This window comes from Pseudozyma hubeiensis (genome assembly GCF_000403515.1).
Source record: "Pseudozyma hubeiensis SY62 DNA, scaffold: PHS45, whole genome shotgun sequence".
In the NCBI taxonomy this organism is placed as follows: Eukaryota; Fungi; Basidiomycota; class Ustilaginomycetes; order Ustilaginales; family Ustilaginaceae; genus Pseudozyma; species Pseudozyma hubeiensis.
Genome location: NW_012133827.1, coordinates 502,437 through 517,607, shown reverse-complemented (window position 1 = coordinate 517,607; position 15,171 = coordinate 502,437). Strand labels below are relative to the sequence as shown.

General features: G+C 58.7%; 4 protein-coding genes across 4 annotated transcripts; 2 read left to right on the top strand and 2 right to left on the bottom strand.

Annotated features, from left to right (window-relative positions):
* Nucleotides 1-559: 559 nt before the first annotated feature.
* Nucleotides 560-4,705, top strand: PHSY_004615 (hypothetical protein; the record flags this gene model as incomplete). The annotated part of the gene is made up of 1 exon (XM_012335228.1): nt 560-4,705. One exon carries the CDS (start codon nt 560-562, stop codon nt 4,703-4,705), a length of 4,146 nt encoding a protein of 1,381 aa, XP_012190618.1.
* Nucleotides 4,706-5,235: 530 nt separating this feature from the next.
* PHSY_004614 (tubulin alpha-1 chain) lies at nt 5,236-6,582 on the bottom strand (the record flags this gene model as incomplete). The annotated part of the gene is made up of 1 exon (XM_012335227.1): nt 5,236-6,582. The coding sequence occupies one exon, from the start codon at nt 6,580-6,582 to the stop codon at nt 5,236-5,238; it is 1,347 nt and encodes a 448-aa protein (XP_012190617.1).
* A 1,582-nt stretch (nt 6,583-8,164) lies between these two features.
* PHSY_004613 (hypothetical protein) lies at nt 8,165-11,062 on the top strand (the record flags this gene model as incomplete). Its single annotated transcript, XM_012335226.1, has 1 exon — nt 8,165-11,062. One exon carries the CDS (start codon nt 8,165-8,167, stop codon nt 11,060-11,062), a length of 2,898 nt encoding a protein of 965 aa, XP_012190616.1.
* Nucleotides 11,063-11,212: 150 nt separating this feature from the next.
* PHSY_004612 (likely protein kinase) lies at nt 11,213-14,140 on the bottom strand (the record flags this gene model as incomplete). The annotated part of the gene is made up of 1 exon (XM_012335225.1): nt 11,213-14,140. One exon carries the CDS (start codon nt 14,138-14,140, stop codon nt 11,213-11,215), a length of 2,928 nt encoding a protein of 975 aa, XP_012190615.1.
* Between the last annotated feature and the right edge of the window lie 1,031 nt (nt 14,141-15,171).

The window sequence follows — 15,171 nt, the reverse complement described above, 5'->3', positions numbered from 1 at the left end:
CGGGTCGCCTCACTCTCAGCTAGTATTCTCCAAGCAGCGCTTCACTAGACAGCCTTCTTTTCGCACCACCCTATCGCACTTTGCCCAACACATCCCTCGCACTCTGTTCCACCACTTCAGCAAGCAAACGTACCTTCTGCCTCTTTGCTACCTGCCATCTCCTTTGCGCTGCCGAGCTTGTCCTTGCTGGCTTCGCTCTCGACCACGCCTATATAATCTCGATAGGATAGAGCACCCTTTCGCTCGCCTCGTCCTCACCCACACCCCACTTTCCCTCGCCCCATCGTGTATCTCTACACACTGCATCCCAATCACCCTCTCTGCTCTCTCTTCTGGTCTGCCGCGTATCCAGGCTTCTTTCGCTACGTCACGCATCGTCACTCTCGCCATCGCACATCTGATCTAATAGATTCGCACACTATTCACCAGCAGTAAGTTGACCTATGCTCGTCTCTGCCGCAGAAAGAACTAGATCTGACCTGTCCCTCACCTGTCGTCCCGTTTGCCCCATAGTCCCTTTCGGTCTCCTTGATCCCTTCGTATCCTGACCTTGTTCGCCATGGACCGTTCGGACAATCATCGCGACATCAACGCTGTGAGCAGTCGTCTGGCTGCCCAGACCGATCATCTTCAAGGCCATTTGCAGCAGCAACTCAATCTCAACGGCGCTGGTCAGGCTCGCAACATGTTTGCTTCCAGGCCCGCCGGTCTCGCAAGCCTGGGTGAGGACGCTGAAGCCGCACCTGATTCCACACCTTCGCAAACCACCTACAACCGTCAAGCTGCGCCTCGATTTGCCGGCAACGCAGCCTTTCAGAGCGCCGTAGCTCGTCACTCCAACCAGTCGGCCAACTCTGCTGCCTCGTCGTCGGCTGCCGATTTCCGTGCCAACTTGTCTCACCAGCGTCAGCTCAGTCTTCAAAGTCGATTCGCCGATCTCGGGTACAACATTGGCTCGGGACTCGGTCCAGCGCCTAGCGAAGCAGATGACATGACCGACGATGGCGCGAGCTCGGTCGGATACGGTGCTTCGGCCTTCGATCCCACTCGAGGCCAGCGTGGTCACGCTTCCGACTTCAGCTTCGGCTCATCGGCCACAGCTGGCTCTCATCGACGCACTGGCAGCGACATGAGCGGCATGCTCTCGAATCGAGGCGGACACCAACCTGCAGCCAGCGTAGGTGGCAACTCCAACTCGCTCTCCGCCCAGAGCCAGATGCTCGCAGAGCAGCAGATCGCCTTGCAGCAGCAGATCGAGATGCTCCAGCTCCAGCAGCAGCAGCTCATGCAGACGGCGGGCCTGGGACAGCAGGGCCATGCTGCTTCGGGCGCCAACCCGCTCAGCGGCAGCGCGCACAGCTTTGGCGGTCATCGTCGTATCCAGAGTCACGCTCCCCGCTCAGGGCCCATGGGCAGCTTCTCCACGGGCACCGGCTTTACCGGCGGCGCTCTCGCCAACTTTGCCCCTAGCCACCCCGCCTCTCAGGCTTCTAATCTGCCTCGAGGTCATGGTCGTCGCCACTCGGTCAATGTTCTCAACAAGGCCAATCAGCAGCAACCTAGGGCTGAAAATCAGCGCAGCTCTCCCAACGCCGAGGCCATGCAGTCCAACGGCCCTGTCATGCATGCCAACCCCGACTTCTCCTTTCCAAGCACCGCAAGCGCCCAGCGCTCCGCACAGGCTGCCTACCAAGCTTCGCAGCCTGCCGTCGGTCACTACAGCCGTCCCTCGGTTCAGCTCACCGATCTTTCGCCCGACTACCTCATGGCCGGAGGCGGCCTCGTCAGTCTCAATGCGTTCAGCATGGGCAGCTCCATGAACGACCTCGCTGATGGCTTTGGCGGAGCAGGCGCCGGTGGTCCTCGCGCTGGTCACACCCGCGGCAACAGCACGCAGTGGCGCATGAACGGTGCTCAGGCGCCCCAGCTTGTCGACCTTGCTCAAGCTCAGGCTCACCTCGCCATGCTCCATCAGTTCCGTGAATCCGCTGCCGTCACTGGCCACTATCGCGCACCGTCCATGACCGGCGCCTTCGGTGCTATGGGTGGTGGCTTTGGTGCCAACCAATTTGGCGGTGGCATGATGGGCGCCGGCAACGGCCCAGGTGCTGTTCAGCGCAAGGCTCTCTTCGGCAACTACCTTCCTCAGGGTACCTTGCCCACCTTGCTCGCCCACGGCAAGATCGTCGTGGGCGTGCTACGCATCAACAAGCGCAACCGCAGTGATGCCTACGTCACCACCGAGGTTCTCGACAGCGACATCTTCATTAGCGGCTCCAAGGATCGCAACCGTGCGCTGGAAGGCGATCTCGTCGCCGTCGAGCTTCTCGACCCTCTCGAGGTCTGGAACGTCAAAAAGGAGAAGGAGGACAAGAAGAAGCGCAAGGAAGAGCAGAACGGCCAGATCTCGCGCAAACCCGACAAGGCCAAGGACGACCTCGAGGTCGAGGGCGCCCAGCTCCGACTCATCGAGGACGAAGAGGAGAACGAGCAGAGTCCTCCTCAGCTGGCGGGCCACGTGGTCGCCATCGTCGAGCGATCGCCCGGTCAGCTCTTTTCGGGTACTCTGGGCCTGCTCCGACCCTCGTCGGCTGCTACGAAGGAGAAGCAGCAAGCCGAGAGGGTGCAGCGCGAAGGTGCCAGCGCCCTTGCTCCCGAAGTCAAGCCTCGTCCCAAGATCATCTGGTTCCGTCCCACGGACAAGCGTGTCCCTCTTATTGCCATCCCAGCCGACCAAGCGCCCGAAGACTTCTGGGCAGAGGAAGGTCAGGAGAGCTTCAACAGTCGCCTCTTCGTCGCCTGCATCAAGCGTTGGCCCATCACCTCCCTCCATCCCTTTGGTGCTCTCGTCGAAGAGATTGGCGTTATCGGCAACGTCGAAGCCGAGACCCAGGCTTTGCTCAAGGACACGCTCAGCTCGGCTACCGAGGCATTCACCGAGGGCGCGCTCAAGTGTCTGCCGCCTCTCCCTTGGAAGATCCCCGAGCAAGAGTACGAGACGCGCAAGGATTTCCGCTCTCATCGTGTCTTCACTATCGACCCCGAGACGGCCAAGGATCTGGACGATGCTGTTCATGTCGTCCGCCTCGACGACGGCAATTATGAGGTCGGTGTTCACATCGCCGACGTCTCGCACTTTGTAAAGCTCGGCTCGAGTCTCGACCGCGAGGCTCGCAAGCGCGGCACTTCGGTCTACCTGGTGCAGCGCGCCATCCCCATGTTGCCTCCTACGCTCAGCGAAGAGCTCTGTTCGCTCGTGCCCGATGTGGAGAGGCTCACCTTCTCGGCCGTCTTCACCATGAACAAGGATGCGCAGGTGGTGAACAGCTGGTTCGGCAAGTCGATCATCAACTCGTGCGCCAAGCTCGCCTACGCGGACGCACAAAAGGTGATCGAAGGCGGCGAGCTGCCCAAGGACAAGATCAAGGCTCACCAGCCCAAGGAGATCGCCGACGACATTCTCATCCTGCACCAGCTGGCCCAGAAGATGCGTGCTCGCCGCTTCGACACCGGCGCTCTGCGCATCGACAATGTCAAGCTCAGCTTCAAGCTCGACGAGAACGGTCTGCCCACCGATGCCAGCATCTACTCCTCGTACGACGCTCACCGTCTCATCGAAGAGTTCATGCTTCAGGCTAACATGGCCGTCGCACAGCAGATCGCCGCCGGTCTGCCGGAACTTGCGCTTCTCCGGAAGCACGACAAGCCGCTCGACCGACGACTCGAGGGTTTCCTGCGTCGAGCCAAGTCGATGGGCTACGAGATCGACATCTCGTCCGGCGGAGCGCTCCACCGCAGTCTCAAGGAGATCAAGGACGATTCGGCTCGACAGGCGCTCCAGGCGCTCGTGACCAACTCGATGATGAAGGCAAAGTACTTCTGCACCGGTATGGTCGACATCGCCAAGTATCACCACTACGCTCTCAACGTCCCCCTCTACACGCACTTCACCTCGCCCATCCGTCGCTACGCCGACCTCATGGTGCATCGTCAGCTCGAAGCCGTGCTTGCCGAACAGGACAAGTTCCCCGTGGATCGCGAAGCCATGGCCAAGATCGCGCAGCAGTGCAACGTCAAAAAGGACGCGGCCAAGCTGGCGCAGGAGCAGAGCGCACATCTGTTCCTGTGCTTGCTGATCCACGATCTGACCATGCGATACGGTCCCGTGGTTCGACCTGCTACCGTGATGGGTGTTCTGGACGCTGCGTTCGACGTGATCGTTCCCGAGTTCGGCATCGAGAAGCGCGTGCACGTCGACCAGATGCCGATCGAGAACCACACGTACGACGAGCAGAGCAATGCGCTTTCGATCTACTGGAAGGACAACGTCGATGCGATCGCGTGGCTCGCCGAGAACTCGGACGACGTTCACGTCAAGAAGCTGCAGGAGGTGGCGCAGCAGCACCAGATGATGGAGATGACTTCGCAGTCGCACGTCGACGAAGCGGCTCTGTTTGCCGATGACGACGACGAGGCTTCCACAGCAGCTATTGTTCGACAGCATAATGTGGAGGCGGCTAGGGAGTCGAAGCAGCGCGGCAAGAGTTTGCAGAGGGAGGCGGTCAAGTTCGACGGTGTCGATGCGAGGGACAGGGTGCAGAAGATCAAGGAGCTCATGAAGGTTCCGGTGATCGTGACGAGTGATATGTCCAAGAGTCCGCCGGTGTTGAAGGTGTTTTCGGTGAATCCGTTTGCAAGCAATTAGGCGGGAGGAGAGGGATGCGCAAGGGAGGGTTTCTTGTTGGGATCAAGCGAATGCTTCGATCGCCCAAATCCCCTTCCTCGATCTAGTCTCAGTCAAAAAATCACCTTCGTCATTCTCGTTCGTCTCATATGCAGCATTCTCCCCGTCAATGGTTCCCTCCCTCTCTCTCTCAACGATTCTACATCGCATCTTATGAAATCTCATGTTTTTAGACCCGTCTAGTCCCGCGCGCCCTTGAACCCTAACGAAAGTGTGTCCTCACCGAGGTGTACCGAGTGCAGCCTACCACGCGGGAGAAGCTGAAACCGACCAGTCTCAAACCATGTCTGCGATTCGTCTCAGCTACAGAAAGCGCAACACTATTCCAACCGCTTCAGCAGCATCACACTTCGAACGGGAAAAGAGTCAAAAATTTTCCACAACAGACGAAGAATACATTCAAGTCGCCAAAACACACGACAACACTAGGTACGTACAAAGCTTGGCACTCGGCCTGATCGTCCCTACCATCGTCCGGCTTTCAGCGTCGCTTAGTACTCGAGGTCCTCCTCACCAACGTCGACCGAGTCGAGACCAACCTCTTCGTAGTCCTTCTCGAGCGCAGCCAGGTCCTCACGAGCCTCGGAGAACTCACCCTCCTCCATACCCTCACCGACGTACCAGTGGACGAAGGCACGCTTCGAGTAGAGCAGGTCGAACTTGTTGTCGAGACGACCCCAGGCGCCAGCGATGGCGGTGGTGTTGGCAAGCATGCAGAGCGAGCGCGACACCTTGGCAAGGTCACCGCCGGGAACAGTGGTGGGGGGCTCGTTGCAGATACCAATCTTGAAACCGGTGGGGCACCAGTCGACAAACTGGATGGTGCGCTTGGTCTTGATGGTGGCGACGGCCGAGTTGACGTCCTTGGGCACGACGTCACCACGGTAGAGGAGACAGCAGGCCATGAACTTGCCGTCACGAGGGTCAGCCTTGACCATCTGGTTGCCCTTCTCGAACGAGGAGAAGGTCATCTCGGCGACCGAGTTCTGCTCGTGACCGGCCTTGGCAGCCGAGAGGATGGGTGCGTAGGTGGCGAGGGGGAAGTGGATACGCGGGAAGGGCACCAGGTTGACCTGGAACTCGTTGAGGTCGACGTTGAGCGAGCCGTCGAATCGGAGCGAGGCGGTGATGGACGAGACGACCTGGGCGATGAGCCTGTTGAGATTGGTGAAGCCGGGCGAGGCGATGCCGAGCTTGGTGCGGCAAATGTCGTAGATGGCCTCGTTGTCGACCATGAACGAGCAGTCCGAGTTCTCGAGCGTGGTGTGGGTGGTGAGGACCGAGTTGTAAGGCTCGACGACCGACGAGCTCATCTTGGGCGAAGGGTACACCGAGAACTCGAGCTTGGCCTTCTTGCCAAAGTCCTGAGCCAGACGCTCGAGGAGGAGCGAACCGAAACCGGAACCGGTACCACCGCCGAACGAGTGGAAAACGAAGAAGCCCTGGAGACCGGAGCAGGCGTCGGCGAGCTTGCGGACGCGGTCGAGGGTCTGGTCGATGAGCTCCTTGCCGACGGTGTAGTGACCACGGGCGTAGTTGTTGGCGGCATCCTCCTTACCAGTGACGAGGGTCTCGGGGTGGAAGAGCGATCGGAAGGTACCGGTGCGGACCTCGTCGACAACGTTGGGCTCCAAGTCGACGTAGATGGAGCGGGGAACGTACTTGCCGCTGCCAGTCTCGCTGAAGAAGGTGGAGAAACCGTCGTCGTTCTCAGAGGGGCTGCCCTCGAGGATGCGACCATCGGGGCTGAGGCCGTGCTCGGCGAGGTAGAGCTCCCAGCAGGCGTTACCGATCTGGATACCGGCCTGACCGACGTGGAGGGAAAGAACCTCACGCATGGTGTCGTTTGGTGTTTAGGTGGGTCTGTCGTTTGTTGTATGTGGATGAAAAAGCAGCGTCAGTCATCGATGTTGCCCTGCCAATGTGAGCTCTTCGGGAAGCGCAGCTGGGGCGCGCAACTTGGCTTGAGGAGAGAACATGGTTTCGATTCGAATACTTACGAGTAGGTGAGAGGAGAGTGAAAGAGGAGGATGGGAGTTGCGCTCAGAAGTAACGTAGAGCGAAGTAAGATCTTGATGGTGGCGGGAGGGATATGATCCAAGGCGCGACGGCGTGGATTGCTCCAAGCGACGAGACGCTGCGCGGGCACAGTCTCGACGGTGTTGGTGCGGTGTTGCGAGCTGACCTGTGTGCGTGTTTCTGCGTGCCAGACCGAGAATTCAATGTGCCCCTCGGTGCTGGACGCAACGGAAGCGCGACACAGGTCAAATGCCTGCGTGTGTTTTTCGAAACCAACACCAATTCGCAATTGTCGATACTGTAGCCAGGGCGACGAAACGTATCTGGCATCCACACTGAATACAACCGTTCAATTTTATAAAGAGTGACAAAGTGCGCGTTTCTGTGTGTGACTTTACAGAGGGAGGTGTTGGTCGATCAAGCCCATCAACGCGCCAAACTTGTCGATCTTGTGTGATTTTAGAGAGAACCAAAGCGCGACGACACTCGCACGTAAAATTAGTTGGGCTGTTAGACCCCCAGACCAGTCACGTGCTCTCCCTCCCAGGCTCTTTGGTCGTTCCCGCACCTTGGGCAAAGCAGGTACATTGCTGAAACGGGATCTTGAGGTCTTCTCTTATGCTCTGTTGTTTCAGGGATGCTACCCTTTGCGTTAGAGGTGGTCTTTGATCGGATTGTTCAGAGGCGAAAAGCGGACAGTTGCGAGACCTGAAATACGCTGCATTTGGTTGGCGGGTGTGGCTTGCGGCAAAGATCCGATGCCTCGGCGAGAGCGGGTCAGATTCCCGGTAAGCCCAGCGCAGCGTACCACACTACCGCCCAGCGCGCACTGCGCCCGGTACAAGTCTCAGTGAACCCCCCCTGATCCTCCTGCGCCTGGATGTACAGTTCGGTCTGCGGATACTCACTCTCTCTGAAACAGCATCCTACCAACCTCAAGCTAGCCAAGGCGTCGAATGAGTCGCACAGCCCTGACAGGTAATAGCCGATGGTGCACTTGATGCTCCGTGCGAAGTTTCGTGGTGGATAAATTCTCAAAAATGGCCGAAATTCTCATTGCTCTGCGGATTTTCAAGCAGTGCAGAGGCGAGAACAGGCTGCGAGCCAAGAGAGTGGAGAGGTCCGTCATTCCAGTGAGCAGCTCTCCTGGCCCAGCCTCGCACCGCACGCAGCCGTTGCAATTTTCCTGCAGCCGTCGTGTCCGGTATATCTTTTTTCGTGGCATGTCACAACGTCATCCTTTCGCTTTCACCATACTCTCCCTGCTGGTCTTCTCACACACCATCATCACTCCAAACCACGCAGTCTAGGAAGGATTCTCATCACCAGAAGGACCGTAGCTGCGACCGAACCGTGATCAAGGAGCAGGTCGAGTCTCGCAGGCGGCGGGCCTATCCAATCATGAGCTCAGTCACTGCTTCCACCTCGCAGACTCCAGATCGCACCGGTTCAACAAGCACCGCTCGCACATCGTCTAGCGAGACAGAGCCTCCAGAAGCGTCTTCCTCGACCTTCTCGACCGACTCGGCGGAACCCTTGCCCTCGTCCTCGAGTACCGCGCCACCATCTGCCGACTCACCATCTCGACTCGGCCACAGCTTCTGGTCTTCGTGGATATCGCCCTCCTCTTCCTCAGCAGTCGCTGCATCATCCGCCATGGAGAAGCGCTCAAAACCTCGTCGCCCTTCTTTTGAGGAGTTCCGAGCCGAGGAACCTCCACAAGCCCGTCTGATCCGTCTTCGCGGCCTCTTCGATACCCTCCTCGATGAAGACGACGAGCAGGCTTTGGCAGGTGGCAGAGCTAGAGAAGAATGGATGAAATCGGCTCGTCGTGCTCGCTACGGTGCTGGTGGAAGCTTAGCGCGTGGCAGCCTCGCGCCTTCAGACATCCGCAACTCCACCGTCGGCTTTGAGGCATGTACCATGTCCAACCGGTCGTCGTCCTCCTCTTCAGATGCCTCTTCTCAGTCTGCGTCCGCATCGGCCCCAACACCTGGGTCTTCATCATCATCGTCGTCGTCCTCGGAAGGAGCCACCTCATCCTCCACCTCACCCTCCTCATCGTCTACAGATTCACAGCTACCTGCACCTCCACCGCCTCCACGACAATCATATGCCAAAGAGCTCCTCAGCCAATGTCGCAAATGTCGCGAAGACATCGAGTCTCAACGTGAACGCCTGGCCAATGAGCAAGCCAAACGACCCACCAGCCCCGGATGGTCTTCTCCGCTGACCTTGCCCGGCTGGCTCGGCGGCGAAAAGGTAGCCGAGTCGGAAAAGGATGCCGCGGAACCACCGAAAAGCACATTGGCCACGGTGAAGGACAAGATCCTCCCCAAGTCCTTGTCCGGCTCTTCTCCGCAAGAAGAGAAGCCACCCGCATCTTCGTCCTCCTACCTCAGCTCCGTCGGATCTCTCTTCGGATACGGAGGAAATGCACCCAAGTCAGACGCCGAAGTTCTCGGTTACGGCCACAATCCACCCGACATGGAACACGAAGCTGGATGGACGGGCAGCGGTGTTTGGGGCCTTTCAGCCGTCGGTCACAAGAGACGTGCAGCCGACCGCGATCGGGACGAGAAGGTGCGCCGAGGTCACAGAGTCGACGACGATGGCGGCGAACGTCAACGCCAGATCGAATGGGAGGGCTTCCTCGCCTACGCCGAAAACAAGGAACGCGAGCTGTACAAGATTTTTGTCGAGATGGACAGGAACGCCGACATGCAACTCGACGTGCAAGAGATCCGGGCAGCACTCGACCGTGCTGGGATCGATGTGCCCCAGATCTCGCTCGATGATTTCGTCGCCAGTCTCACCAGCACACGCACCTCAGGTCATGCCAGCGGCGAAAAGACGTACGTCACTTATCCCGAATTCCGCGACTACCTCTTGCTGCTGCCTCGCAAGCCCTCGGTCCCAGAGATCTTCCGATTCTACCAGGTACGCAAGGCGTTCGGCCTGTTTGGAATGGGCGGAATCTTTGCCGAGCTCTCCGTAGGCTGGGGCACGACGGAGCGCGGTGCCGCCGCGGTCAACTTCGACGGCGATGTCAGTCTGGCCGGAGAAGAAAAGAAGCGGGAGTCTCCTGCGGTCAAGGAGGCGAAACGCGCCGAGAAGCTCGGCAAGCGTCAGGAAGCTGCTGCTGCCGCCGCTACCAAGGCGGTTGACGACACAGTCGACTCCACCGACTCTTCTCCGTCGACCAGCTCTGGAAACGTCGACGAAGCCAAGCAAAAGGCAGCTCAGGACGCTGCAGCGGCCGCCAAAAGCGCACACGATCAGAGCATCGACGAGGAGGAGGAGGAAGATGACAACGACATGATCCACGGAGCCGTCGCGCTGAAATTCTTGGTAGCTGGTGGTATTGCCGGAGCTGTATCACGTACCGCCACCGCGCCGTTCGACCGACTCAAGATTTACCTTATCACCACCGCTGGCTCTTCGGAAGCAGCCGAGACAGCCAAAGCAGCCGTCTCGGGCTCAGGAGGTGCCAACAAAGCTGCTGCAGCCAAAGCGGCCGGTCAGGGTCTTGGCATCTTGAGGGAAGCGCTGGGAAATCTGTATCGCGACGGTGGAGGCCTTCGAGCCTTCTGGGTGGGCAACGGTCTCAACTGTCTCAAGATCTTCCCGGAAAGCGCCATCAAGTTCCTCTCTTACGAGACGGCGAAACGCGCGTTTGCAAAGTACGTCGACCACGTGTCGGATTCGCGCGACATTTCTGGAACGAGTCGGTTCCTCTCTGGTGGATTCGGAGGTATCACGTCGCAGCTGGCGATCTATCCGGTGGAAACGTTGAAGACGAGGCTGATGTCTTCGCAGAACGCCAAGACTTCCTTGCAGGGGAATGCGTTGCTGGCCAAGACGGCCAAGGATATGTGGGCAGCAGGTGGGTTGAGGACGTACTACAGAGGTTTGACGGCTGGATTGATCGGCGTGTTCCCGTACTCTGCCATCGACATGTCGACGTTCGAAGGCATCAAGCTGTTCTACATCAAGTATACGGGTAAGGAGGAGCCAGGGGTGTTGGCCCTCTTGTCGTTCGGCTCGGTATCGGGCAGTGTTGGTGCAACGACGGTGTATCCGTTGAACCTGATCAGAACGAGGCTGCAGGCTGCCGGTACGCCGGCACATCCCGCGACGTACGATGGATTCTGGGACGCGGCCAAGAAGACGTACGTCCGGGAAGGCTTTACCGGGTTCTATAGAGGCTTGGTCCCGACGCTGGCTAAGGTGGTCCCCGCGGTCAGTATCAGCTATGTCGTGTATGAGCAGAGTAAGAAGCGGCTTGGGGTTCAGTAGATTGGCGAGGGAAGGTGTAATAGAAATCGGTTATATTTGTGCGTGTCATGTTTGTGGAACAGGTGTGTCAAGCATGGTTTGGTGGTGCGTATCACTTAATCTCTCTGGTCACGCGCATGATGTCTGTGAAGATCTTGGATTTCTATGCGTTCAGACGGACAGACCCAAACTCTTCCTAGCATCGTCCAATCTGGGTTTCACCCAGACGCTACCGCTCATCTCTATGGCGCCCTCGACGGCTCTCTTACCAGCGTCCAACGTGTCTCTCTTGTTCGACTCGAACCAGTCTGCCAGCTGCAGCGCTTCTGCTTCTGCTTCCGCAATGTTGCGTTGTGAGACGGAAGCGACGACGCAGCGGGAAAGTACGAAGGCCAGGAGTTCGGGCTCGGATCGTGCGAAGCGGTAGAGCAGACGGCTGGGGCTCGGCAAAGGGTCGGTGGGGAGGAGGGTTTTGGGTGAAGTCCGACCGGATGACGGTGCGATGGATGTGTCTGGCGTTGCGGCCGCGCTGGCGTGAGAGTCGCAATAGCTGTCGTCTATGCTGGTGGAGTCGCAAGACCATCTTGTATGGCTGGAGGAAGGTTCGTCTTCCACAACAGTGTCATTGAGGATGGGCTCGAGATCGACGTGATGGGCAAAAATATCCCACGGCATCCCAGCCACGCCGCCAGACTTGTCCTTGTCGTCCACACGTCTAGGCGCAAAGTAGTCGTCGGCCGGGGTATCATTCGTACTGCCTCGCTCCTTGCGTGTCACCAACTTGCTCATCTTGTCCAAGAACGCCTTTTGACCTCTGCCCAGCAACGTCTCTCGAATCGCAGAATCTTCGACTCCATCCCTCAAAGCGAAGGCGCGGATCAGATTGCATCCGAGTGCCCACAAATCTCCGCTTGGCCCCATACGTCGGCCCATGGGCCCCGGACACGCCTCCGGTGGGATCCAATCGTAGCTGACCAGCTGCACCTGACCGTCTCCTCCGGGGATGCCTCGGTACGGATTTGCATTTTCGTAGTCGATCACGACCAGATCGCCATTCTCGTCGAACATGAGGTTCTCGAGCTTGACATCGCCGTGCATCCAGCCTGAAGCATGGAAGCGGGCTAGCGTGCGAATCGCTTGGACAAAGATGGTGAGGATGACGCCATTGAGCTCAGCTTCTTCGCAGCCGGCAATGACGAAGAAGGCTTCTTCGGGATAGTCTTCCTCTAGTCGGATGTACCGTTCGTCCTCCGTTTTGAGTATCTTGGAAACCGCACCGCTACGTGTAGGGTTGAGCGTTTGCGCCTTTTGGACCTCGTCGAGAATGTCGTCGAGGTAAGTCTCTTCGAGCTCCTTGGTGAGCTCTCGTGTGACGCGGCCGGCGGAAGGATCGGCAGCTCTCAGCTTGGCTTCGATGCTCTTGATCTCCATGGCTGCGTAAAAGTTACCAGCGCCGTCCATGGCCCATCTTCGTAGCTTGGCAGCCGAAGAGACACGGTTGTCCGGCGTGGTGATGAGGTACACCTCGCTGCTATTGTCGTCGATCGCCGAGCCAGCCGCCGCATCTGTAGCGTCGGTGAAGGATGGCTTTGGCGACAAGCGTCGATTGTCGCCACCAGAGCTGTTGGACCTGCGGCGGGAAGTCTGCATGAACACAGCGTCGTCTTCGCTCCCGTCGTAGCTGCTGCTGGAACCTCTTCGGCCCCACGGCTTGGTGACGGGATGCTCCGAGTTGGACAGGTCTGCATCCTCAAACGAGCTTGTGCGAGGTTCGGACTCGGCGCTGAAAAGCCTCACGCTGAGACCGTCGGTAACAGCGCCCTCGCGGTACGGTCCGGTCTTGTCGTAGAGGGTGCCCTCTACCTTCTGTGGCTGCAGCCTTTGGGCGAGCTTCAGCGGAGGTGCACGCGGCGAAGCGCCTCGTGCTGGGGAACGTGGCGTCGATGCTCGGTGTTCTGCGGGCAACAGGGAACGTAGATCTTGGGCACTTAGAGGACCCTTTCCATCCAAGGCGGCATCTGAAAGCGAGACATGCATGCCCACGGCTTCTTCGAGCGCATCTTCGCGAGCTTCGTCCAAGCTCGGACTGGACGCAGCTGCTGCTGCAGCGGCCTCTTGCAGATTTGAGCGGAGGCGGCGCAGATGGGGGCGTGCAGCGTCGTCCAGGTCGAGAATACCATGCGGACCCGCCTTGTTGGGAACGGGTGCGTCTTTGGTTCGTGTCTTGGCTGTATGCGACTTGGACGACTTCTTCTCCTTCTTCTTGGGGGAGGCGTGCTCTTGATGTGAATCTCTGAGCTTCTTTTGCCGTTTCTTGACTTCAACGGCGTTGGCAGTGACGTCGACATCGGTGGATCCGGGCTCCGATGCATCTGCGCTGCTTGCCTTTGCACTGGGAGGATTGATTTGAGCGAGAGGACGCAGGAAGGGCAGCGCGTCGGACGAAGCAGAGGAACGGCGTCTGGGCGTGTGGATGCCGATGACCGTCTCGTGTCTTTGAAAAGCGGCTTCGGGACCGTTGGTGGAAAATCGTCTTGGTCTGGACAATGGATCGGCGGAGTCGAAGGGTGTGATGGGAGGCGTGATGCCTTCGGACGGACGACGGCTGCCGCTGTATCGCGAAGATCTGGAGCGACTGGATCGGTACGAGTTGCCGCTGTCGCTGTGCTCATCGTCCGAGCCGGAGGAGTGCGACGAAAAGGCACCGCGACTGCCGCGATGGCTGCGGCTGTGGCTGCTGATGGCGCTGGCAACCCTCTCCCAGCTGAAGAGGCCAGAGAAGCGCTCGCGGTCGTACTGTCTCCATCGTTCGTGATCTTTGCCGAGGAAGAAGGTGGCGGCTTTTGGCGCGCTGAAACCGGGACGGCCTGATGGACGGATGACGATGGGAGCGCGGACTGCCAAGCCGGAGGGAACAAAGGGCGACGAAGGTTCGTCGGCGATGGGCGTGTCGAGCTCCTTGGGGGGATAGTGGTTCTGGAGCACGCGAGTGCTGCTGTCAGCCGCCTGCGCTCGCCGACGCGAGGATGTGGTTGCAACTGGTGACGAGAGCGGCGTGGCGGAACCAGCTTGTGCGGCCGAGGAGGGTGTTGGTGCCATGGTGATGTGAGCGGATCGTTCGCTGGGCTGTATGACCATGGTCCGACTGGCCAGCTGTATGCGGTGTGAGAGCTGGTGCGAATCGTCGAGGATCAGGCAGTACGGCAACGGCTTGTTCGTGACGGGTGCCCCGGCGTGGCGTGCAGGTCACGGCTGCGTTGAGAGTTTGATGCTTCCAACTGTGGTAGTGGTGTGTTGTCGCTTTTGGTCGGGCCAGCCGATGCTCGATGGAAGTGGAAGGGAGGTCAAGTACAGACAAGAGGCGTAACAGATGGCGGCTACGATAAGATCCGAGGCTGTGCGGCTAGCTTCTTGCTGTCTTTCCCCCCACTCTCGACTGCAGCTTGCGGAGAGGTGGAATTGCGTTCCCCGACCGAAATACGTTAAAAAAAATAAAACTCCGTCTGCGAGGAGCGCGGATAAGAGACGTCAACGAGAAGAACCGGTTAGAACGACGATTCGATGCTTGATCTATGCGGTGGCGCCGGATCTAGATGGTGGCGCTAGGCGTGCACAAAGGATGGCGTCGAGGACAATGGTAGTGCAGAGGCAAGTTGCAACGGACGATCCAAACCTGCAACAACAAGTGGTGGATACAGCAAGTCGAGCTCAATCTCGGACCGTGGCTGTTGGCCAAGCTTAGTGAGCATCTGCAATCGGAGATGCAGCATCGGACACAAGCCTCTGGACCCCTCTCCTTGACGTCGACTCCGCGTTGCGAACTTTCTAGCAGCATGCAACATCACGGCTGAACCCTGTCGGATCGGGTGCCAGAAGAGTTGGGAGAGCTGATTCATAGCAGCAAACAGCAGGCGTCTCGGTAAGCTGCTGGTCCATTTTTTCAGGGCTGGACGGCACAATTAAGCTGCTTGAGATGCAGTAGCGGCTCCCTCTAGCTCTACTCGCTACGCGCGGCACCAGGAAGTGAAACAGGAAGAATAAGAGATATATTTATTTGTTTGAAATTTCTGGTGAGCGGGAATCAGCGGTGACGTCTTTGTCGACACGGCGTGGGTCTGTCGCAACACCTC